We start from the raw sequence: 25053 nt of genomic DNA on the forward strand, positions 1-25053 counted from the left end.
CTAGCTCCTGCAGAGGCGCTGAACTGGGACCCAGCTCTGGCCAAGCGGGCTGGGAACCCCCAACTAAGGGGAGAGAGACACTGAACTGGAGGGCCAGAGTATACCTGAGGACGGAATAATTTGGGCCCCAAATTTTCCCATGGACTGGGTGGAGTCTGTTTGAGGAGCCCTGTGAAGGAGGAAACAAGGGTGGGGCGCTGCGGTGGCACCCCTGGCCATGAGGAGGCGCTGTGGAGACAGTAAGCGGCCGACCTGGTTACATACCTAATTACCATGGAGGATCTGGGGCCTAGGCACTTTTGAAACCCTACCAGGCTCCCACCTGCACCCCGTTAAACATTGGATGCGGTGGGTACGTCTACACAGAAGCTGGGAGGTGTGATTCCCAGTGCCGCATATGGCAGCTCTGCTTGAGCGAGCGCCTGAAAACTGCACCGTGGCTGCCCGGTGCCCCAGGGGGCAGGTGGGATTTAACGCCAGCAGCTACCCCCTGCTGCCGCGGCCATGCCGCTATTTGTAGGCACTCGCTCCAGCAGAGCTAGCAGGTGTGTGTCCACTGGGGCTGGGAGCGCCACCTCCCGGCTGCTGTGTAGACACAGTCTAAGTGACGTGCCAAGGGTCATGCAGAGTGCCCGTGGTGGAGCCCCAGCCTTGTACTCGAACCGTTGGACTGTCCTTCTGCCAAAGCCGCCACGGAGGGCAAGGTGGCCACTCCCACGTTCCCCGAACACTGGGCACGCTGGTACCTCATGTATGGCACACTCTCCGAAAGGGTGGCCCCTGTCCGATGCTGGACAAAAGCATGCCTGGTGTCGTGTCTGTAACGGTCGGGGGACAGACCAGCCCAAAAGAGGCCCACCCGGCTTAAAACTGGCCCAGTGCCCTCCACCCTGGCCGCGTGCCGATTGAGCCAGGCAGGGGGCTAGGCCCAAGCCAACAGTGCAGGAGGAAGCATTGTTTGTGTCCTGTATCTTTTCTAGGTGGCTCCCGGAGGCAGCAGGAGGCATGAGCCAGATGCCAATCCGCTTCCTGACAGACCTGGATCTAACACGCAGGCCACCTGGGGAGGCCCCGTGCGTGGCTGGTCCACCCTCTTTGGTTCCAGCTGGCCCGGGGGGCACCAGGTCTGAGAGATCAGATCTGCCATGGTTCCCCCTGTGTCCTGGGGCCTGGCTTGCTCAGAGGAGGGCAGGGGGCAGGTTGCAGAGACAAGGCGAGTGCGGTTACTCATTAGCCCTTCTTCGCCTGGAGGAGGGAGGTGCTTTGCTGGCCAGACACTTCCCCAAACAGGTTCTGCACCCAGCCAGCCTGACTCAGCAGCTGCTCCCTGCTGCTCTTGCAAGTCGGGAGAACGGTCTCCCTACGCCCCACACTCATCTTCTTCTGCTCCATCTGGGCCCAGCCCCCCACATACCACAGCCCCCCTTCGCCTGGAGCCACAATCCAGGACCCTGCTTTGGTCAGAGACCGGACCCCAGCGAAACCAGCGCGATGGTAAGGATCTGCTCCTGGAGGAAACTGCTTCTGGCCTCTGGGAGCAGGGGTGAGGGTGAAGGGTGCGGCTCTGCAGTGCAGGAATAATCCAGGGGCAGGCGGGGGTGCAAAGCACACGGGGGGAGAGTTTTAAAATTGTAACTTGGGGGCGGGATGCAGTTGGACGAACAATGCCTCTTTGACCAACAGCCAACTTGTTGATGAAGCAAACAGGCCCCACACCCGAAACCACTTCGCTTTTGGTACCCAATGGTCAGGTTTGGGGCTCGGGAAAGCAGCATTACTTTGGGCATAAGCTTTTGCGAGTAGAAACCCACACGAAAAGCCTACCCACGAAAGCTTATGCCCAAATAAATCTGTTAGTCTTTTCGGTGCCACCGGACTCCTCATTGTTTTTGTGGATACAGACTAACACAGCGACCCCCGATACTCAGAATTATTTTGTTCTGACTGATTAGCTGGAACACGCGCGTGTTTTGAAAATGGAACATTATTGTTTAACCAAACACCGAGTTTTTGGTTCAGTTTTTGGTTTAGGTTTTTCATAGGAAAAAAAAAACATCATGGGAAAATTGAAAGCAATGAAAACTTCTGCAGAATGTCCCACCAGAACTGACTTGGCCTGGCCCTGCAGCTGTAATCCAGAGGCTGTTGGGGGCTGGGTTTGGTCAGTGGAATAAGTGCTGAGAAAGGGGGCGGGGGGGAGGACAAGCGGGGGGGGGGGCCTCTGTGCTCAGCACAGGTAGTAGCAATGCAAGCAAGGCCCATGCCCTGCTGGCCACTCCCCAAGCCCCTGGTCCTGGAGGAACCCCCCCACCCCCACCCAAGGAATCTGTCTCCCCTGCAGGAGTTTGAGATAGGAGATAGCTAACTGGCTGCTTGCTAGGGGCCCCATGTGGAGAACAGACAATGCAATGACAAAGGGCCTCATTTGTACAGCCACTTCCAGACAAACTGGGTCCCCAGAGCGCAAACACAATGCTAAACTACCCATGCACTAGCAAAGGGGGTGTGGGAGTGTGTCAGGAGTGCAGCAGATGGGGAGTTGATGCAGCACGGCTGCTCTTGCACCAACAGTGCGGGGGGGGGGGGGGAGAGGGCAGGGTCCAGGAGAGGATCTGGGCAGGGGAGCTGAAAGAGAAGTGAGGAAGCAGCCTTGGGGTTCTAATCCAGGTCTGCTGCGTGTGCCAAAGGGGGTGTCAACACTGCAGCTGGGAGCGAGCCCCCCAGCCCGGCTACACGGCCACAAAGCCACAAAGCAGTGCGCAAGCAATAGCTGGGAGGTCAGAGCCAGGGCTCTCAAGCCTGTAGAGTTGGGTGGGCTTGAGCCGCAAGGTCCGCACTAAAAGAAAAGGAGGACTTGTGGCACCTCAGAGACTAAGAAATTTATTTGAGCATAAGCTTTCGTGAGCTACATCTGATGAAGTGAGCTGTAGCTCACGAAAGCTTATGCTCAAATAAATTGGTCAGTCTCTAAGGTGCCACAAGTCGTCCTTTTCTTTTTGCGACTACAGACTAACACGGCTGCTACTCTTAAAGGTCCGCACTGTGATTGCTAGCAAGAGTCTGACTACCTAGGCTGGGAGGCTCCGCCCACCTGCAATGAAGACAGACCCTGGCTTTCCTCCCTTGTAATGCTGGGATAGTGATCAATGGCTCCATGTCTAGTTGGCAGCCGGTGTCAAGTGGAGTGCCCCAGGGGTCGGTCCTGGGGCCGGTTTTGTTCAATATCTTCATAAATGATCTGGAGGATGGTGTGGATTGCACTCTCAGCAAATTTGCAGATGATACTAAACTGGGAGGAGTGGTAGATACGCTGGAGGGCAGGGATAGGATACAGAGGGACCTAGACAAATTGGAGGATTGGGCCAAAAGAAATCTGATGAGGTTCAATAAGGATAAGTGCAGGGTCCTGCACTTAGGACGGAAGAACCCAATGCACAGCTACAGACTAGGGGCCGAATGGCTAGGCAGCAGTTCTGCGGAAAAGGACCTAGGGGTGACAGTGGACGAGAAGCTGGATGTGAGTCAGCAGTGTGCCCTTGTTGCCAAGAAGGCCAATGGCATTTTGGGATGTATAAGTAGGGGCATAGCGAGCAGATCGAGGGACGTGATCGTTCCCCTCTATTCGACATTGGTGAGGCCTCATCTGGAGTACTGTGTCCAGTTTTGGGCCCCACACTACAAGAAGGATGTGGATAAATTGGAGAGAGTCCAGCGAAGGGCAACAAAACTGATTAGGGGTCTGGAACACATGAGTTATGAGGAGAGGCTGAGGGAGCTGGGATTGTTTAGCCTGCAGAAGAGAAGAATGAGGGGGGATTTGATAGCTGCTTTCAACTACCTGAGAGGTGGTTCCAGAGAGGATGGTTCTAGACTATTCTCAGTGGTAGATGAGGACAGGACAAGGAGTAATGGTCTCATGTTGCAGTGGGGGAGGTTTAGGTTGGATATTAGGAAAAACTTTTTCACTAGGAGGGTGGTGAAACACTGGAATGCGTTAAGTAGGGAGGTGGTGGAATCTCCTTCCTTAGAAGTTTTTAAGGTCAGGCTTGACAATTGGGGATTGGTCCTGCTTTGAGCAGGGGGTTGGACTAGATGACCTCCTGAGGTCCCTTCCAACCCTGATATTCTATGATTCTATGATTCTATGAAAAGGATCCCTCTCAGGTCTAAGCTGTGGGGATGTCTAGGAGAAGGGCAGGGGAGAGGGAGATGACCATGCCTTGCAAATCCAAGAGTTGCGATTCCAGATCCGGCTGGCCTGGGCCACGCTGGCTTTTCATGGTGCCCATTTGACGAGGGATTTCCCTGTGGATGGCCCATTTCCCCAGCAGGAGCAGCAATCTCGCTGGCATTAAGGACTCTGCGTGGCCGAGCCTCCCAGGCTATGCCCAGGCGCTGGCTCAGCTTTGAGCCCAAGTCCCTTTCCGTTCACACACACATCAGGCTGACTCGGGCCAGCGAGCACCCAGGGTGTGGCTCCTCAGTCCTGGCTGGGGCATGGGTCAGAGCTGAGCCCTGCTGTGACTCGGGTCCACGCCCTGTCCTTGAGCAGTGTGGACACAGGCCCGAGTCAGAAGGTGGGCGGAGCACAGAGGGACGCGCTAACACAGGTGTGAGACCCGGCTCCAGCGAATGGAAACCCAGGCTCACAATGCAGCCTGGACACTCAAGTGCAGGCGCGGAAATGCCGAGTCCACAAGCCTGGATCGGGCAGCCCCGGGTTTACAAAGAGTGTGGATGCTCCCCCAGGGAGCTGGGTGGCCGTACAGAGGGTTGCGGCTGCAGTTAGAGAGCCGTTTACAAAGGGGCAGCCAGGGATTGCCTGCTGCTGGGCAGTGGAGGGCCGGGGGGGGGGGGGGGGGGATATCTGGCGTTCCTGTGGCTGGGCGAGCTGTGGTCAGCTCCACTCTGCTTCTGGGCGCCCAGGAGCAGGACCTGCAGCTGCCTGCGCCTTTGCCGCTTTGTAACGCGTTTCTTCTCCGAAGCCCGAGGAGACAGCTCCACACCCGTGTCCAAGTCTGATCCTGTCCGAGCCCCTAGGCATGGACTTGGGCAGCTTGGGCTGTCGGGTAGGAGGGGAGCAGGGTGGGGGCTCTGCATGGGGATCGGGGGCAGTCAGGGTGTCAGGGATAGGAGGGGAGTGGAGTGGATGCTCTGTGTAGGGAGCGGGGGAGTGTTTGGCATAAGGGGGGAGCGGGGTGGGTGCTGAGCATGGGGAGCAGGAGGGTAGTTGGGGTGTCAGGGATAGGAGGGAAGTGGAGTGGATATTCTGCGTAGGGAGCGGGGGAGTGTTTGGGGTAGGAGGGGAGCAGGGTGGGGGCTGAGCATGGGGATCTGGTGGCAGTCAGGGTGTCAGAGATAGGAGGGGAGTGGAGTGGATGCTCTGTGTAGGGAGCAGGGGAGTGTTTGGCATAAGGGGGGAGCGGGGTGGGGGCTGAGCATGGGGAGCAGGAGGGTAGTTGGGGTGTCCGGGATAGGAGGGGAGTGGGGTGGATGTTCTGCGCAGGGAGCAGGGCAGTGTTTGGGGTAGCAGGGGAGCAGGGTGGGGGCTGAGCATGGGGATCTGGCGGCAGTCAGGGTGTCAGAGATAGGAGGGGAGCGGGGTGGATGCTCTGCATAGGGAGCGGGGGAGTGTTTGGGGTAGGAGGGGAGCAGGGTCGGGTCTCTGCACAGGGAGCAGTCGGGGTGTCCGGGATAGGAGGGGAGTGGGGTGGATGCTCTGCATAGGGAGCAGGGGAGTGTTTGGGGTAGGAGGGGAGCAGGGTTGGGGCTGAGCATGGGGAGCATTTGCCAGCATTTCTCTGGAGTTTTCCCTGCTCCCGCAGCCATGCTAGACGTGGGACCCCATCGTGGGACCCCATCATGCTGCTTCTGCTGGGTGTGTTGAAGTCCCTCCCTTTGACCCTGTTTGGACACAGGGCTGGCGAGAGGCGCTGGATTGACAGTCCCTGAAGTTCCCCGGAAGCTGTTCAGCTGAGATAGCTGAGTGATCCCCACCCGTTGGAGTGGCCAACTCGGCGAGGAGACGGTGGTACACTCTCCTGTCCAAAGCCCAGTGCTAGTCCCCATCGGCAGCGCTGGGCTCTAGGCGTTAGGTGGAGGCCATCCGTGCCCTGCACGTGGCCTGGCTTCTGCACAGCCCTCAAAGGGTGATTACCAGGGGCTGTTCGTCGCTCCGGATCTGACCTGCAAAGGCAGGCTGGGTAGCTGGGTATACTGATCCCATTGTCCCCTCTCCTCTGGTTTTGACCATTGATTGGTGCTGTCAAGGGAACATAGGAACTGCCAGACAGCATCAGACCCAAGGTCCACCTAGCCCAGTGTCCTCTCTCTGACAGTGGCCAGTAGCAGAGACTTCAGAGGAAGAAGTAAGAAACCCCACAGTATGTGCTTATGGGATAATCTGCCCCCATATAGGTCACATCCTGGTTTCTCATAATTAGAGACTGGCATAAGCCCTAAAGCGTGAGGTCCAATAACGAATATCCCTTCCAGAATTCCGTTGTCATTAATTATGATCATTCTGGATATGCCTGATATCCATATCCATATTCAGATCCTTTTGCAACGTTGTTCAGTTCTTTACCTCAATAACTTCCTGTGGCAGGGAGTTCCACAGTTTAATCGCATGTTATGTGGAAAAAATCATTCCCTTTGTCAGGTTTGATTTGTTTTTGTCCTAGGTTCACGGCCAGGGAGGGGTCAAGTTCCAAAACTGGGCCAGGACCTATGGATCCTCTCCAGAACTGTACTTCCAGCCAACATCGGTGGAGGAGATCAAAGAGGTAAGAAGGAAGTTTCGATCGTATGGTCCGTTGGAATAAAAAGCCAAGGCAGAATTGGTAGGTGGAAGGCTCAGGGCTGAGGTTTCCTCCCTTCCTTCTGAGTACCAACCCAGCCCTCACCAGGAAAGCAAAATAACCACCGAAGCCTCCAAAGTACAGAGCATGAGCATCTTCTCTGACAGCTACCCTTAGAGATTCCAAGGCCAGAAGGGATCGCAGTGATCATCTAGTTTGGCCTCCCGTATAGCAAAGGCCAGAGACCTGCCCCACAATAATTCCCAGAGCAGAGCTTTTAGAAGAACATCCAGTCTTGATCGAAACATTGTCAGTGATGGAGAATCCGCCTGCAGCTTCTTAGAACCGTCCCTCTCTCTGATTGGAACTAACAATAGGAGGAGGAGGGGAGGAGAATCTGTACTCCAAAGCAGAACAGCCTTTTTAGACTCAGGGTGAAATCCTGGGGGACTCAACACGAGGTCTAGGCACCACTTCAGTCCATTTAAGGGGTGCCGAAACCTCAGGCTGGCCATCTGCATGTGGTGGATTTCACCCCTAGGGGTGGTCAGGGTAAATACACCAGTTACTGCCCCTTGGAGAATGACTAGCTAGATTTTATTTTACTGGGTGCATATGCGTTAGCAACTTTGCTCTGTTTATTCCCCTGTGCTGTGGTAAAGCTTTGCTCCCTCTAGTGGCTGGAGGCCTAGGGAGGACAGCAGTGTTACCACAAACGCTTGCTGTGTTCTATTGTCATCCAGCTCAAATGGTCTCACTGCTACTCTTGTACACAAGCGTCCTGGGTTCGAGTCCCGCGGGCAACTGATTCTCCATGTGCTCAGGACTCAGAGTGCCTTGGAAGAGCAGCCGGCACTCACAGTGTGATGTCTTTACAGATTTTGGATTTGGCCAGGCAGCGGAGTAAGAGGGTGAAGGTGGTCGGTGGTGGACATTCCCCTTCGGACATCGCCTGCACGGATGACTTCATGGTTCAAATGGGGAAGATGAACAAGATCCTCAAGGTACTGTACGTCCCTGCTTTGCCAGGCTCTGGGATCTCCCCAAGGTGTTACGGGTTGGGGACACATTGGTGTAACGTTCCTACAAATGCAAATCGGTAATTATTGTGCATCATAGTAGTAACAATAACAGTGAGAGCTGATCAAAAAAGGAGAAGGGGGGGAATCACCAAAAAAAATTAACATTTTATCCCATTTGGAATTTTGGGGAAGAAAACCTCAAATTTTGAAATGTCCCAAAATAAAGAACTTTCAGGCAACTCTCCAACTGGTCAAAAAAACAGGGGTGCAGGAGGAAATTAGCAAAAGTATCCTCAAAATTGTGCCTCATTTTAAACTCTAGATTCAAAACATTATGACCAGCTGTATGTAGTAATAAAGTAGTGTTGCTTTAATCTGTGCTTTGCTCTTATACACACTTCACAATCAACATAAGAACGGCCACGCTGGGTTAGACCAATAGTCCATCTAGCCCAGTATCCTGTCTTCCGACAGTGGCCAATGCCAGGTGCCCCAGAGGGAATGAACAGAACAGGTAATAGAGTGATCCATCCCCTCTCACCCATTCCCAGCTTCTGGCAAACAGAAGCTAGGACAGCATCCCTGCCCATCCTGGGTAGTAGCCATTGATGGACCTATCCTCCATGAACTTATCTAGTTCTTTTTTGAACCCTGTTATAGTCTTGGTCTTCACAACATCCTCTGGCAAGGAGTTCCACAGGTTGACTGTGCGTTGTGTGAAGAAATATGTCCTTTGGTTTGTTTTAAATCTGCTGCCTATTAATTTCATTTGATGACCCCTAGTTCTAGTGCTATGAGAAGGAGTAAATAACACTTCCTTATTTACTTTCTCTACACAAGTCATGATTTTATAGACCTCTGTTATATCCCCCTTTAATCGTCTCTTTTCCAAGCTGACAAGTCCCAGTCTTATTAATCGCTTCTCAGACGGAAGCCGTTCCATACGCCTCGACATTTTTGTTGCCCTTTTCTGTACCTTGTCCAATTCCAATATATCTTTTTTGAGATGGAGCGACTGCATCTGCACACAGTATTCAAGATGTGGGTGTACCATGGGTTTATATAGAGGCAATATGATATTTTCTGTCTTATTATCTCTCCCTTTCCTAATGATTCCCAACATTCTGTTTGCTTTTTTGGCTGCTGCTGCACACTGATTTCTACTCCCCTTCCCTCCAGCTCTTCGCTATGGCAGGGCAGGGGGCAGGTTGTACCTGTCTGGGGCCTGGCACTGACAGATTGTGACAACTGGAGGTGGGTGGCCCCACAGTGAACACTGCTAATTCCAAGCTAATAAATCACCAGAGCTCAGTCATTACCGATAATCAGCTGCGGCTTTTAATTACAGGCAAGGCCTGTTCCCTGACGGCTTTTGCTCTTAGGGACTGAAATAAATAGCTTGCAAGGTTAATGAATGGGCTGTGGAACTGGAGGGGTGGAAGCATCTCGGTTAGCCTGGCTGAGCAGTGACAGCAGGGCTCACAGGGCATGGGCATGAGCCAGAATAGACGGTGTCCCCAAGCAGAGCAAGGGTCCGGGGGGCACAAGCGGGTCAGTGCACAGGGTGGGGGCAGAGGCGTTAAGTCCTGTAGAGCACAAGCTGGAATGGTTTGGGTGGGTCAGGCAAGTCCCAGGTGGCTGGATTTTTCTCCGTACTGCAAAGTGGTCCGATTCTGAGCAAGGTTGGAGAAAGGGAAAGGACTGGAGCTGCAGGGGGGTTGCCGGTCAGGGCCGAGGTGCATTGGCAGAGCTAGGGGATGAAAATGTGGGTTGGCACAGCAAGGAGGCTGCCGGCCAAGGCCGAGGTGCATTGGCAGAGCTAAGGGAGGAAGATCTGGGCTGGAAGAGCATTGGCTCCAGCAACATGGCTCTCTGCACCATCTCCCCTTTGCATATTGGTCCATGCTAAATCCCTTGGATTCATCTCCTGGGGTGTTTTACTTGGGAAGCTTCAGGATGTGTAGCTCAGAGGCTGGGGTCAAACCACAATAATCCCAGTGGAGGTGCTCTGCGAGGAGCCTGGATTCATTGCATAGTCACACCGGTGACTGCCGAGTAGGCATGTTGTCCACGTTTACCTTCTACCAGCAGCATCTTCAGGAAAGGGAAGGTGTCCTGCTTGGCTCTTGGTCCATTTGTGACCTTGGCCAGGAGCTTGTCTTGTTGAGAGATAAAGTGAAGGACATGAGGAGTCATTCCCTCCAGGCATTGTCCTGCTTTGGAAGTTGAGGATGGTGTATAAGGTCTTGAATTCCTATTTCTGGAAATATCAGAAGAGCTGCTTTTTCTCTGGGGCCTCTGGCTGGAAGCAGAAATGCAGGGTCACCTGAGAATACAACAATTGGGGGAGACAAGATACCTTATCTCAACTTCTGGTCATCTTGAGAGTTTGGCTCAAGTCTTTGTCTAAAGTTCAGGTGGGTTCTTGTCCTATGAAGCGGTTCCAAGCCTGGAGTCCCCTCTGTTCATGGAGCTGGCAGAGCGTTAGGGCAAGCTTCCCCCCACCCCTCTCCCACACACACCCATCCCTCCCCAGACACAGTGGGCTTCAACAGCAAGGACCTCTCTGTAGACACGGGAAGGTGGGTCCACACTCCGTGGCACATTTGAGACTCTCAAGGAGGCCAGCTGGGGCCAGCTGTGCTGGTGGGATTTCTGCTGGGGACACTTGTCCTCTAGGACCTGGAATGAGACACATCCGCTCATAGGCCACCAAGGAGCCAATTTGCAATCGCTGCCTAGCTGGGCCAGGTTCTGACTCGCAGCCCAGACATGGAACGCTATGTATCACCTCACATTCCTCTCACCAAACAGAACCCAACCAACCACCTCGGTTTGGCTTTCGCCTTCCAGTTCTATACAGCCACCTAGCAAGGGGGTTGATTCTCAGTGCGAATTGTGCCCAGAGGTGGTGACAAGCAGCAGGGAGCTTCTCTCTAGGCCATGAATACAAGTCCTCAGAGCTTATCTCTTGCAGGTGGATGAAGAGAAGAGGCAAGTGATGGTGGAAGCGGGAATCCTCCTGTCTGATCTAAACGTCGAGCTGAGCAAGTATGGGTTGGCCCTGGCCAAGTAAGTGAGCTGTTTGCTGTTTCAGTGTTATTCAGGACAACCTTAATGCTTTTAGGAGTACTTGTGGCACCTTAGAGACTAACAAATTTATTTGAGCATAAGCTTTCGTGAAGTGAGCTGTAGCTCACGAAAGCTTATGCTCAAATAAATAAGCGAGCTGTAGCTCACAAAAGCTCATGCTCAAATAAATTTGTTAGTCTCTAAAGTGCCACAAGTCCTCCTTTTCTTTTTGAGGATACAGACTAACACGGCTGCTACTCTGAAACCTGTCTTAATGCTTTTCTGATCTTTGGACTCCTTCATTGCCCCAAGCCAGGATCTAGAGCTTGTCTACACAGGGAAAGTTACCGGGATAAGCGAAACTGAAAAAAGGCTCTCTTATTCCGGAATAAGAGTCCACATGGTAATTATATCAGTAAACTTCCCTGTATAGACAAGACTTTACTTACACACTGTATTGTTCAACAGCATGCCCAAGATCAATGATTTATCTTACTTGGCTCTAAACTGGCAATAGATTTCCCTGCTGGGAGTTCAGGACATGGGGAAGAGATTCCCAATAGATGGCTCTTCAGTCTAGGAGATGAAGGCCTAACATGAGCTGATGGCTAGAAGTTGAAGCCAGACAAATTCAGACTAGAAAAGGGGCAAGATTTTAAGAGTGACTGTAAATAGCCACTGGAACAACTTACCTAGGGGCAGGGTCTATAGCGGAAGTCTTTAACTCACGAGCGGAAGTCTATTTCTAAAAGATGAGCTATAGCTCAACCAGAAGTTATGGACTTGAAGTAGAAGTTTAGTGAACCCCTCCTCAAAGCCTTTTAAAAACAGTCACTGTTAGAAAGGTCTGTAGATTTAAAATGTGGAGGCCATGTGGGTCATACCAGATATGTGAATTTCACTGACACTATTAGAGAGCATACTCTTTAATCACTGGGTAACTGAATCGATTGATTCCTCGGTCATTCGGAGTTTACGCTGCAGTAAATCCGGGCTCCTGGGGACGGACTGAACAGGATGCTCGCCGGGCCTTGGATAGGGTTTCAAAAAGACATGCCTCAGGGGCGTGACAAAGAGGGTAATTGCAGAAGTAAACGATCCGTTTTGTGTGGTCACCGTGCATTGTGTTGGGCGCACGTCTGGGGTGCACGTTTCTGTCCCCGTCATGCAGCCTGACATATTTACAGCCTGCACTCGCTTGGGCTTGGAAGAGCAAAAGAGTCACAAGTTTATTGTTTATTTGTTCTCTTGTACGAGCCCCAAGCGAGATCAGGCCACCGTTGTAGAAGCGCTGTAGAGACCCGTCGTGAGTGACAGTCCCTGTCCCAAAGACTGTACACTCTGTAATGATGTAGTTCCCGAGGCGTACCAGGAATACTCTAGTTATTACTTAGTCTTGTCTTGAAAGCAGGGGACTGGACTAGGTGACCTATCGAGGTCCTACTTCTAGCATTAGAGATTTGTGCTATGGCTGAATTTTCACCCAGTGTTTCCCCATAGCACGTGGGAAAATAAACACGAGAGGGTTTAGTGGTCCATTGCAAACCAATTCCAACCATGTGCCTCACTCAGAATTACATCCCAGGTTAAGGTCTCCCCATTGCCTGGATTTCCTGCGTCTTGCCCAGTAACAGCCAGTGGCCTGGCGGTCGGCGCGCTGGGGCTGCGGGTCCCTTCCCCCTGCGCTGTCCCAGCACGCTGCGTTCCAGCTGGGCTCAGCCAGGGAAGCAGCTCCCCGTTAGCGGAGCTGACCTGCAGGTTACCCCGGTAGCAGGGGATCTCGGATGCTGGCAGGGAAGGTGGACCAGGGGCGTGGGTCCCATTTCAACTGGTGTCATATGAACATGCCTCCTCAGTGCCCAGAAGCAGTCAGGGCTCGACCTGTCCCATGCACAAGTCCCACATGCCTGAAACTGGGTCCGTGCCGTGGATCTGGGGAATGGGTGATGTTCCCTGAGATCAGCCTAAGGCCCTGGGAGAGCATCAAAGGGACTGTCTTGAATCGGAGTGTCAGGCCCATGTCTGGACCCCCTGCCCACCAGCCTGTGATCTCAGCACGGTTTGATACGAAGCAGCGGGTGCATTACATTGGCTTGGCACATCCTGATCTGGGACAGCTGGCAATTAACGGCCCTCGTTCTGGGTGTCACATTAATCAATATCGTCTCAAGAGACACGTCTGGGAACAACAACCACAACTAACTGCCGATGACGTTTCTTTGTCTGTGTGCAGCTTAGGAGCTGTTTCGGAAGTGGCGGCCGCTGGGGTTATTGGAACGGGGACACACAACACGGGCATCAAACATGGCATCTTGCCCACCCAGGTAAGGCCCGGAGCTGGCGGAATGAGGGCTGGCTGGGGAACCAGAATGCTGTTGGGTGAGAAGTTTCAGAATAGGTTTGGTTGAAAAAGAGCTCTTTGGGGAGAGAGGGAGACCCCCAGGGGGTAGGACGCGCTCACCTGGCCTGTGACAGACCCCGAGTCAAGTGCCGGAGCTGAATCAGGCAGGGCAGGGCCTTGAACCCGTAACTAGGCCGGGAAGAGCTTGCCTGGCCCCTTTCAAGTCAGACACAGGATGCTGTTTATCCCCCACTACAAACCATCTCAGAATTCACAGCTCAGGGTCCAGTTCGTCTGCTCAGCCCCCAGCCTCCGAGGGAGGAAACTCCCTGAGGCTGCACTGCCCGCAAAGGGGGTCTCTGCTCACGGCCCCCGGCAGATGGCGGGTTTTCCCCAGTGTCAAGTGAGCTGATGCCTTCCTCCCCAGGGCTGGAATATTGCACACACCCCGAACCCCAACCCCGTCCTGCCCCCCAGCCCTGCTGCTGCTTTCAGTCCCTGAACAGGGAGAAGTGGGAGGGGTTAGTAACAAACGCTTGGTCCTTTCATGCCCTTCACCTCCCAGTTCCTGGCTCCTCCTCACACCCCCGGAGAGAGGAGAGTCGACATCATTAACCCTAATCTACAGGCGGGGAAATCAGACCCAGGCAGGCGAAGTGAGGTGCCCCAGGCCGCACAACAAGTGCTGGAAGGCTGGCTCCCGCTCCTGCGCTCCGACCACTAGACCACGCTGCCGCTCCTCACCCCAGTTAGTCCTTGGCCCCCATGGGGCCGCGCTGAGCATTTTGAGAGCAGGAATTGCTTTCTGCTGGAAGTGCCACCAGAGCGTATGATGGGCGCATTGCATGCCTCTCGCCAGCATGACCATCTGGCAGGATCTGGGTCTCAATGCCAGGCTAGTCTAGACAGGATTCCCCTCATGCTCTGCCCACCTGTCTTGGGCCCTGTGTTGTGGTGACCGGCTCTCTGAGCATGGCTCTCCCTGGAATGCTGAGAACAGCTTGACATGCAGACCCGGGACTGAGCACATGGTCCCCTGGATACCATGTCCTGGCCTATCACAAGGGACCTAGGGCTTTAATTCTGATCTGCTTCCGGCCAGCACAGCCTGCTGCTCCTAGACCACTAGCTTGACCCGTCCCATCCTGCATCACCCGTCACACACAGCACATTCACAGAGCCTCTATGGCCTGACATCAGCCGTGAGGATCCAATTCATGTAATGCGCCAGGCAAAGGCGCCGTCTCCGATCTTCTCTCTCTTACGCGCAGAAGGCACAGAACAGACCATACCCCTTACGGTGCCATTTAGCGCAACAGGGCTTGCCAGCTGCCTGCAGCTTATCCTAGCTGAACTGGACAAAGCCCAGGCCAGTCAGCCATAGGGAACAATCCTCCTTTAGCAGGGAATGAACTCCAGGCCCTAGCAGATCTTTTCCATCACTGACGTCTAGAGCAGCTGGAGGAATGAACTTATGCTGCTGGAGCCAGGAGGAGTCAAAGGAGTGAAAACGGCTGTTTCTTTTCACCTCTTTTACTGTTCCTCTCTCTCTCTTCCTTCCCCCGGCTCCCCAGAGTGCCCCCTGTCTTGGTAGAGGAGAAACAGGACTCGGTTTTACTGAATATAAAGGGAATGGTCTATTGGGACATGCTGCTGCTGGACACAGACGGACCCTGTGGTTCTCTCTGGCCCTTTAGCTTCCGCACCTTGTGTTGCCTGGCGTCACTAAACAGGGTCTTTCAGTCCTGGCTTGGACTCAGCAGCCATGGAAGGGACTGCTGACTATATTACACTATCCCTGCTGCTTTGTGCTGAGCGACCCACATGAGATCCCCAGGAAATGCTATGCTAAGGGTCAGGCACTGCTGGGCAGGGTCAAAGATCCAGGACCCAATCCTGCAAACCCTCTATGGGACTTCCACTGAAAGCAGCAAGAGCCCCTCTGCTTGGGAGGCACACAGGCTCAGGTCCCCTGACTGCTACATCATTAATATCTCAGAGCTCGGTACAGAATTAGCAATGCTTCCATCGTTAGATCCTAGCTGCAGAGTTAGATCCAGAGCAGACTTACCCACTTTCATCATGTCTGACAAATGCATACAAAATCAGGGCATTAAGAAATGACAAATAAGTGAAGTGATAGAGGAGCAGACTGAATGGGGCGCAGGGTGGCTGGGGATCGATATACAGCCAAGCAGCTTCTGCCTCTCGAGAACAGACATCACCAAAAATTCACAAGCAGCTGTCAAAAATTCCATAAAGTACCTGAAAAGCAAATTATAATAAGCAACAATAAATCAGCCTGTTACGGTGCAGTAAGTGGCAAGGCAAGTCTTCCCGGTGAATTTCTGCAACCACAGGACCAGCCTCCCTCCTGTCGGGAGTAGGGATGGCTGAGGTTCACCCGTGCCCAAGGTACCAGGAATTTGAACCCCTGGGAGATATTTATTTCAGTGCTTATATGGCCCTCACTGCCATAGGTATCCGACTGCCAAATTTCAAGTTCCCGCTCCTAAGCATGGGGGTACTGGAGCTTTTCAAAGAAAAGATCACTAGAATGTTTTAACACGGGCAAAACAAGTTATTTTTCCCTCGTCTCATTCTTGGAAATGGCTGAATTGTTTTGACTGAAATTTTCCAAAAAAGTTCACCCTGCAGCAGCATGTCAATGGGATGAAGTTTGGCACAGCTACTGAAAACAGGGTCTTATAATGGGAAGTGTTGAGCAACCTGAATTACTGGGCATGCTACTCGACCACCTATATTATAATATCTCTGAGCTCCTTACAAAACAGTGCTTCCAGGGCTCCATCACAGCTGCAGAGTTAGATACAGAGTGGCTCAAAATGATTCATTATGCATAAGGAAAGGCTCTGTGTCCCAAGGCCAAGCCACTAAGAACATAAGAGTTGCCAGACTGGGTCAGAGCATGGTTCATCTTGCCCAGTGTCCTGTCTCCGACAGTGGCCTGTACCAGAGCTCCTTGGGGAGTGTACAGAACATGGTGACCCTAAACCTCTGACTGCCAGAAGCTGGGTGTGGACGACAGGGGATGGACTTGGTAAATTGCCCTATTCTGTTCATTCCCTCTGAAGCACCTGGCACTGGCCACTGTCGGAAGACAGGACACTGGGCTAGATGGACCATTGGTCTGACTCAATATGGCCGTTCTTATGTTCTTAACACAATTATGGAGTTATCCACCCTGTCTTCTGCTCCCAGCTCCTGGTAATCAGAGGTTGAGGGACATCTTGAGCCTAGTGTTGCATCCCTGACTATCTTGGCTAATAGCCATTGATGGACCTATCCTCCAGGAACTTATCCAGATCTTTTTTGAACCCCGTTATACTTTGGGTCATCACAACATCCCATGGCAATGAGCTCCACAGGCTATTTGTGCGTTGTGTGCAAAAGTGCTTCCCCTGGCTTGTATTAAACCTGCTGCCGGTTAATTTCATCAGTGAAACCCTGATATTTTTATTGTGGGAAAGGTAAATAATATTTATTCATGTTTTCCACACTGTTCGTGATTTTATAGGCCTCGATCATATCCTCCCTTAGTCGTCTCTTTTCTAGGATCAACAATCCTAATCTTTTTAGTCTCTCCTCATCTGGAAGCCGTTTCATACCCTTGATCATCTTTGTTGCCCTTCTCTGAACCTTTTTCCATTCCATGGTATCCTTTTTGAAACGTGGCGACCAGAACTGGACACAGTATTCAGGGTGTGGGCACACTATGGATTTATATAGTGGCACTATGGTATTTTCTATCCCGTTTCTGATGATTACTAACATACTGATAGCCTTTGTGACTGCTGTGGCCCAATGAGTGGAAGTTTTCATAGAATTATCCATGGTGACTCCAAGATCTCTTTCTTGAGTGGTAACAGCTAATTGGACTCCATCATTTTATATGTATAATTGGGATTATCTTTTCCAATGTGCATTACTTTGCACTTATCAATGTTGAATTTCATCTGCCATTTTGTTGCCCAGTCACCAAGTTTTGTGAGATCCCTTTGTAACTCTTCGCAGTCTGCTTTGGACTGAATTCTCTTGAATAGCTGTTGTATCACCTGCAAACTGTGCCACGTAACTGTTCACCCCCTTTTCCAGATCATTAGTGAATACATTGAACAGCACAAGTCCCAGTACAGATCCTTGGGTGACCTCACTGGTCACCTCCCTCCATTGTGAGCTCCAGTGAGCTCTAATCCACCTGCAGTCTGTCTGTGTAAGAGCTGCAACTTGAGCAGCAATTATATTCTGGGCACGTGGACAGAGATCCTGGAGCAACAGAACTTGGGTTCAGTAGCTTTCTAGATGATCAGCCGATCCCTTTCAGGGATTTTGCTTTAGCTCAGTATTACAGTACAAACCTCTTTGAGCCCACAGCAATACCCTGTTGTGGCTAGTAAATCTCCCCCTTGTGCACCTGTTTTGTACCCTCCACTCTTCTTTTGAACACCACAAATACCCCACCAAAAATCCCCCATCCAGAGCCAGTCACAAGGGTTTCGCTCATATTGCCACACGGTGATACTTTGCACCAGCAGGCTCGGAAATCAGACGTCGTTTTCCTGCAAGCAGGCAGGTGACAGAGCGTGGACATAAACAGCAGAAGGAAAGAGGACAGACATGGTGCTTATGTTTTTAATTTGGAAATGCAGGTCCAAAATCAACTTGGCAGCGCCATCTGCCGGAGAAAGGTCCCTTTCATATTCTGTCAGGGGGAAATTCACCCACAAGGCCTAGACAGCACTTCACTGGGCCACAGCCTCCTGCTGGCCCTTTGCTGGAAGGTGAATTCCCCTCCCAGCGCCCCTGTCCTCAGCAGCAGCTGGCACTGCTGGGTCTAGGGCCCCCTGTAGAATGAAGCATGCAAAGAGCATGGCATGTCCTTTCTGCTCACGACACCAGGAGTGGAGGCAGTATTGCCTAGTGGGTAAAGCACTGGACTGAGAGACCAGGGTTCAAATCCCAGTTTTGCCTCTGGCCTGCTGGGTGGCCTTGGACAAGGCATGTCCCCTACCCGTGCCTCAGTTTCCCAACCAGTAAAAAACTGGGGATAACGATGCTGACTCTCCCTTTGTCAAGTGCTTTGAGATCTCCTGCTGGAAGAGCTAAGGATTATTAGTTTTATGTCATCGGGCCAGGGATCGTATCATTTCCCACAAGCTAAACAGGGCTGGTGCCTGGAGGAGGGAAAACCGAGGTGCTGATATTCCAAATGGCATTGCTGTCTCTGAGCTAGTACACTCCAGCAATGCAGTGGCAGGGGGCAGGGGGCTGTTGGAGGTGCCGTCTCACGGAGGGGTTATAAAACCCAAGGTCCTGACTGTCTGTGGTCATGGAGGATCCCAGGGCTTTTCCTCACAGGATGGTGAGGCCCTAGTCCAGGGGTGGGCAAACTTTTTGGCCTGATCGGGGTTCCAAAACTGTCTGGAGGGCTGGGTAGGGAAGGCTGTGCCACCCCAAACCCTAACCGGATCCGCCCCCTCCCACTTCCTGCCACCCTGACTGCCCCCCTCAGAATCCTCGACCCATCCAACCCCACCTACTCCTTGTCCCCTGACCGCCCCATCCTGGAACCCCCCGCTACTAACCGGCCTCCCCCCAGGACCCCACTCCCATCCAACCCCCCCTGCTCCCGGACTGCCCCGACCCCAATCCACACCCCCGCCCCCTGACCGGCCCCTCAGGACCCCACCCCCTATCCAACCCCCCCTCTAAAGCCCCTTTCAGAATGCGGCCCTGTGAACACGGGCGGAGGACTCGGGAGGACCAGGCAGCCGCGCAGCCGGAGAGAAGCAGCGGTTTCCCCTTCAAAGCACTGCTTCTCTCCGGCCGGCTGCGCGGCTGCCTGGTCCTCCTGAATCCTCCGCCCGCGTTCGCTGTGCTCCCGCCACCCGCACTGCCCGCCTGCTCCCCTGTGGCTGCCTCCACCGGGGAGCCTCCCTCCTTGCTCTCCCCTGCCCCCGCAGTGCAGCCCCCTCCCACGCTGGCAGCACGGCGAGCTGAGGCTGCGGGGGAGGGGGGAAAGCAGGGCCGGGGGCGAGCCTCCCCGGCTGGGAGCTCAGGGGCTGGGCAGGATGGTCCCGCAGGCCGAATGTGGCCCGCGGGCTATAGTTTGCCCACCTCTGCCCTAGTCAGATTCCAAATGATGCAGTTAAAATCCCCCTGCAGGCTCAGCTGGATACAACAACCCGCTTCACTTCCTGTCCTAAAGCGTCGGGCAGTGTTAACAGGAGTTATTATAAAGCCTTCCATGCCACCAGGGCCTGCCCGTCAATAGGCCACGTGTGCTAGGGAGTTCCCTGGCTGCATTGCCAGACCCAGCAGCTGTCCAATCTCACAAGGCCCCCGCAAGGCAGGGCAGTGCTACGGTCCCCATGGAACAGATGGGGAAACAGAGGCACGGAAAGGCCAAGGCCCAGCTTTTGAAAGGTCATTAGACACCTGGGACCTTGTTATATTAGGCCAAAGCCTCATTACTACTTTTTTCTGAGCCTAAGGCATTTTATAGGCTACGCCCCTGACTCCCATTGATCTTGATGCGAGTCAGGCACCTAAGCACCTTTAAGGATCCAGGTTTAAGTGATTTGCCGAAGGTCATGCAGGGAGTCTGTGGCGGAGCAGGGGAATCAAACCCCGGTATCCCAAGTCCTACATTAGCACTCTGGGCTATCCATCCTCCCCCTGGCTGGAGTGATCCCTATGTGTGTAATTACCGCCAGAGAGGCAGCGAGTACTCTAACTAGTCATACTGCAGCCGTGCCTCGGACACAGGTCCTCAAACGGCTTCCAACTCCCATTGACTGCAGTGATGGGATTTGAGGATTTGGACCCAGAAGCCTCAGTCATGAACCTCCTCCCCTCCCCATCGGCGCCAGGCACTTTGCAAGCACCGATCAAAGGGAATATCCCTGCCCCAGAGAGCTTCCAATCGCAGTATGAGACAAGAGACAGCCGATGGGTGTAGACAGAGGGGGGAGTATAAGGGAACTCAAGGAGATGCTTGAGCAGCACGCCAGCTGCCTGACGGCTGCCGAGGGGAGGGTAAGCGTGACGGCTATAGCGAAGACCGGGGGTGGCTCCATAGCCCTGCCAGCTATTCCCCACGGGGCGAGCCTTGCTCAGCCTCTGTGGCTGGGAATGACACGTCATTGTCTCCCCCCGACAGGTGGTGGCTCTGACCCTGCTGACGGCTTCGGGGGACATCCTGGAGTGCTCTGAGTCCGTCAACGCTGAAATCTTCCAGGCCGCTCGGCTGCATCTCGGCTGCCTGGGCGTGGTCCTGACCATCACCTTCCAGTGCGTCCCGGAGTTCTATCTGCAGGAGACCACCTTCCCCTCCACCCTCCAGGAGGTACCGTAATGTCCACAGTAGAAGCGGGAGGACAAAACGATAGGCCCCTCTCGTAAGTGGCCTCCGCGGCAGGTGAAATGCCATGCATGGCAAGACAAGCTGTTCTGGCTCAGGCTGGCGGGGAGCGACTGCAGTCGGTTAAGGAATATCCCACACTTGCACTGCACTCCCCACATGCATTTATGGTGCAGCCCAGCGTGGGGACAGAGTGATCTTTAAAAATGGAGACTTTCACGCCGACGATTCAGTGACTGATGGGGAGTCTCGTTTCTTTGGAAATGGAGTTTTAATTTCTCAGGCAGGTGCCTGGGGGTAAGGCAAAGTCAGCCGGGTCTGCAGCAGCCAGTGTTTGCAGGAGAGGGGGGACTGAGGCAAGTTGGCTGCCTTAGTATCACAGGGATGAATGGGTTTATTTCTTAAGAGGGACACTGACAACATTAAAGTGATGGGCTGGACCCACCCGTTTGCTCTGGCTGCTTTGCACAGTAGCCTGTGACCGGCCCTGCTACCCCTCTCGGGTACTGAGGTAGCCCAGGAGGAGGCTGGGGCAGGAAGTCCAGGGCTCTAGGACTCTGGATTGGTAGGCAAAGGCTCATGGGCGGGGTGCAGTCAGCTGGAGTGAGTCTGTCAGCCTCCCAGAAACGCAGGTGGGGCCTATCAGAGGAGGAAGCAAAGGCAGGGGCAACTGTTTGCTGAGAGTAATGGGGGCAGAGGGTAGTCACGGTGGGAGTACAGGCTGCATGGAGAGGGGAGCCTGTGAGTTAATTTTACTTTAACACTCAGGAAAGGGGCGTTCAGACTGTTTGTGTCCCGTGGAGAAAGGGGAACCAAGGGCCTTAATTTGCTTTAACCCTGGAGACAAGGGCAGCTGGGCTCTCTATTAGGGACTCTGAGGAGAGGGGACCTGCAATGTAGCCTGGGAGGATGCTGGTTATTTTCAGTTGAGTCACAGGCTGTGGCAGGACAAGCAACGTTTGCTTTCTTGATTTGTTTGGTTCCTTTTTAGCTGAAGGATGCACCGTAAATCCAGCTCAACCAGCCAGCCACACTGGGTCTGCAGCTGCTTTGTGCTGTCAGAGCCGGGTGATAAATCTGTCCCCAAACATTTATAATGGGTTCACTGCCTTACCAACAATGCCAGCTAGTTTTCACAACTGAAAATATTTAAAAAATCTGTTTCCCGCTGATGGTGTTTGTTTGCTTTTTGCATTTATCCCAACCTGGAGAGTGAGAGTGAATTGAGTCAGTTTCATTCTTTGTTTCTGGTCAGTTTCATGTTTTGGTGTCCATGGACTAGCCAAATGCAGCAGCCTTCAAGGCTGCAGGGCAAGGCTCAGATGTTTGAAGCATTCTCATGGAATTCATTCTTTTAAAGATGTCATGGAAACATCCTAGGTGCTGGAAATGGCTTAGTGGGTGGGGCACAAAACAGGCCCTCAGGAGACCTGGGCTCTATTCCCAACTCTCTGCCACTGGCTTGCTGGGTGGCTTCAGGCGAGCCATTTCCCCTCCCTGTGCCTCAGTTTTCCCATCTGTAAAATGGGTAGAATGACGCTGCCCTCCTTTGCAAGGCTCCTTTGCAAGGAGATCTGCCAATGAACAGCGCTAGGTAAGAGCCAAGTATTATTAAAAGGGGCCTGGCTGTGTCCCTTCTGAAGCTGATCTTTTTCCATCACAAGTTCAGGCGGTGCGTGCAAACACGGTTAAGCACTAGGTGCAGCCCTCCGCCTTACTCACAGGGGGGCGGGGTAATAAATGAGCAGGCACAGCGGGCGAATGGGAGTGTCTGACGTGACGGGGGTTTAAGCATGTTCCTCGTGGTGCTAATGAGCAGTCCCAGGCAGGAGTGACCTGGGGTTGTGCAGCAGCTTTCTAGTCAAGTCAGGATCCGGTTCTCCTGCTTTCTGCCTGGGGCATGTGCACCTGGCACTTGGCACCTGCCCTGCACAGGGTCCAGCCCCCAGTTTGTTCTGAAATCTGCAGGGCCCAACGGGGGCAGAATTGCAAGGAAGGCGTGTTTGGGAGAGACAATGATCATTATATGGGGCAGGGCGGGGCGGTTATGGGATAGTTTTCCTGCTGCTTTTGGTCCATGCAATGCTATAGGGTTCTCTCCACTCAGCCCAAGGAACCGGTCCATAGGGCTTAAACCATCAGGGTCTCTCCCGAAGACGGGCCATGTTAGCGGGTGAGTTCCACTGTCACAACATGGGAGAGAGGTAGTGGATCTCATGGCCTGTCACGGGTGACCCTGCTCTGCAGAGTCTGCTTCCAGCTGCCACGCGGGTGGCTCAGGGTCAGTGGAAGCTGCTCATGAGAGTTGCCAGGCAGATGTGCGTAGTTAGTCCAGTGCTTATATCTCTGCGCACTCGGGTGGGCGGCACCAAGACAGTGCCTTTGCCGTGCAGACCCTGCAGCACAATCTCACTCTCCGAATCCAGGGTACCACATACGCCGCTTCTCCCGGAGGGCCCACGGGGCTGACTGGAGCGCTCACGTGCCGGACCTCAGGCAAAGGAGGTGCAGCGCCAATCTCAGGCATGAATTTAATCAGAAAAATGGCAATGATCATTGGGAATTGTTTAAGAAAACTTTGCGAGATCCCCCAAAAGCCACAGTTGAGGAAGGAGGCCATATTGGTTAAAAATCAACCTGGTTTGGGGGAGAGGTGAAAGCAGTGATAAAAAATGATATATGAAACAAATGGAAGAAAGGTGAAGCTGATGGTAATGAATGGAAATCAGAAGCTAAGAATTGTTGAAAATTGATCAGGGAAGCAAAGGGACACCATGAGAAATTGATGGTTAAGGACAATACAAAGGAGGTTTTGAATATATTAGGAACAAAAGGAATCCTGACAGTGGTATCAGACTATTAATAGATGGAAATGGGATAAAAGAAAAAGAGTACTTATGGCACCTTAGAGACTAACCAATTTATTTGAGCATAAGCTTTCGTGAGCTACAGCTCACTTCATCGGATGCATACGATGTATATGCTGTAGCTCACGAAAGCTCATGCTCAAATAAATTGGTTAGTCTCTAAGGTGCCACAAGTACTCCTTTTCTTTTTGCGAATACAGACTAACACGGCTGTTACTCTGAAACCTGACATTATGCAAGGAAATGGGATAATTATCAATAGTAATACAGAAAAGGCAGAAGTGTTCAGTAAATATTTCTGTTCTGTATCTGGGGAAAAATGATGATGTAGTCATAGCTAAGGCTACGTTTTAGTCATGGGTATTTTTAGTAAAAGTCATGGACAGGTCACGGGCAGTAAACAGAAATTCACAGCCTGTGACCTGTCCATGACTTGTACTATACCCCTGACTAAATATTGGGAGAGCTGCAGGTGCTGGCGGAATCTGTGACCTCTATGACAAACACACAGCCTTTGTCATAGCTTATGGTGATTCTCTTTCCATTCCGCTAATATCTTTGGAGGATGTTATATAGCAGCTACTGAAGTTAGAGATTGTTAAATCAGCAGGTCTAGATAACTTTCAAGAGTTGTAAAAGAGCTGGCCGAGGAGCTCTCTGGACAGTGAACGTTGATTTCAATAAGTCCAGGAACCCTGAGACAGTTCCAGAAGACTGGAAGAAAGCTAAAGATCTGCCAATATTTAAGAAGGGTGAACAGGATGATCTGGGTAACTATAGGCTGTCATTATAACATCGATCCTGGGCAAGATAATGGAGTAGCTGTTATGGGACTCAATTAATAAAGAATTAAAGGAGGGTAATGTAATTAATGCCATTCAACATTGCTTTATGGAAAATGGATCCTAGCGAACTAAGTTGATATTTTTTATTTTTATTTTTTTATTTTATTTTATTTTATTTTAATTTTTTTTTGAGATTTCAAGTTTGGTTGATAAAGGGGAAAAATGTTTCTGTAAAATGCTGAGGTTGCCTCTTAATCTCCCCCTTTTCCAAACTGAATGTACCTAGTTCCTTCAGCCTTTCCCCCCCGGCTGCATTCCACCCCTCTGCTCAGCTTTGTCGCTCGCCTCCCGATCCTTTCCAGTGTCTCTACACCCTTTCCACACAGTGGTGACCCAAACTGGATGCAGTTCTCCTCCAGCTGAGGCCTACCCAGCGCCGAGTAGAACGGGACTGTCACCTCCCGTGACTTGCATGCTGTGCTTGCTAATGCCACCTAAAACTGCATTTGCTTTCCCCACCCCCTCACTCCCCCACTCCATTCCCAAACAGCTGGGATATGGCCCGCATCAATATCTATGCAAGAAGGAGATTTTCTTATCTGAACAGCTCACGGCCTCCCTGTGAGGTAGGGCAGGGCTATCCAGCGGTATTTAACTGCCTTGGAAGATCTGGGCCAAAGTGACATGCCTGCAGTCTCCGAAAGTCTGTGGCAAAGCAAGGAATTGGATCCAGGTCTCCCAAGTCCCAGGCTAACTCCCTGTCTTGATAGAAATGCCCTCCC

The 25053-nt window shown here is 52.5% G+C and overlaps 1 protein-coding gene across 1 annotated transcript in view; it reads left to right on the forward strand.

The window, feature by feature from the left end:
• Positions 1–1207: 1207 nt before the first annotated feature.
• The window catches only part of LOC140908446 (L-gulonolactone oxidase), a 37848-nt gene continuing 14002 nt past the window's right edge, over positions 1208–25053 (forward strand). The window contains exons 1-6 of the mRNA XM_073335535.1: positions 1208–1494; positions 6684–6785; positions 7679–7804; positions 10800–10894; positions 13128–13218; positions 20419–20604. Of these exons, the coding sequence (XP_073191636.1) occupies positions 1492–1494; positions 6684–6785; positions 7679–7804; positions 10800–10894; positions 13128–13218; positions 20419–20604 (603 nt within the window). The 5' untranslated portion in view covers positions 1208–1491. The remainder of the gene's footprint in view (positions 1495–6683; positions 6786–7678; positions 7805–10799; positions 10895–13127; positions 13219–20418; positions 20605–25053) is intronic.

The sequence above is a fragment of the Lepidochelys kempii genome, chromosome 3, assembly GCF_965140265.1.
Source record: "Lepidochelys kempii isolate rLepKem1 chromosome 3, rLepKem1.hap2, whole genome shotgun sequence".
In the NCBI taxonomy this organism is placed as follows: Eukaryota; Metazoa; Chordata; order Testudines; family Cheloniidae; genus Lepidochelys; species Lepidochelys kempii.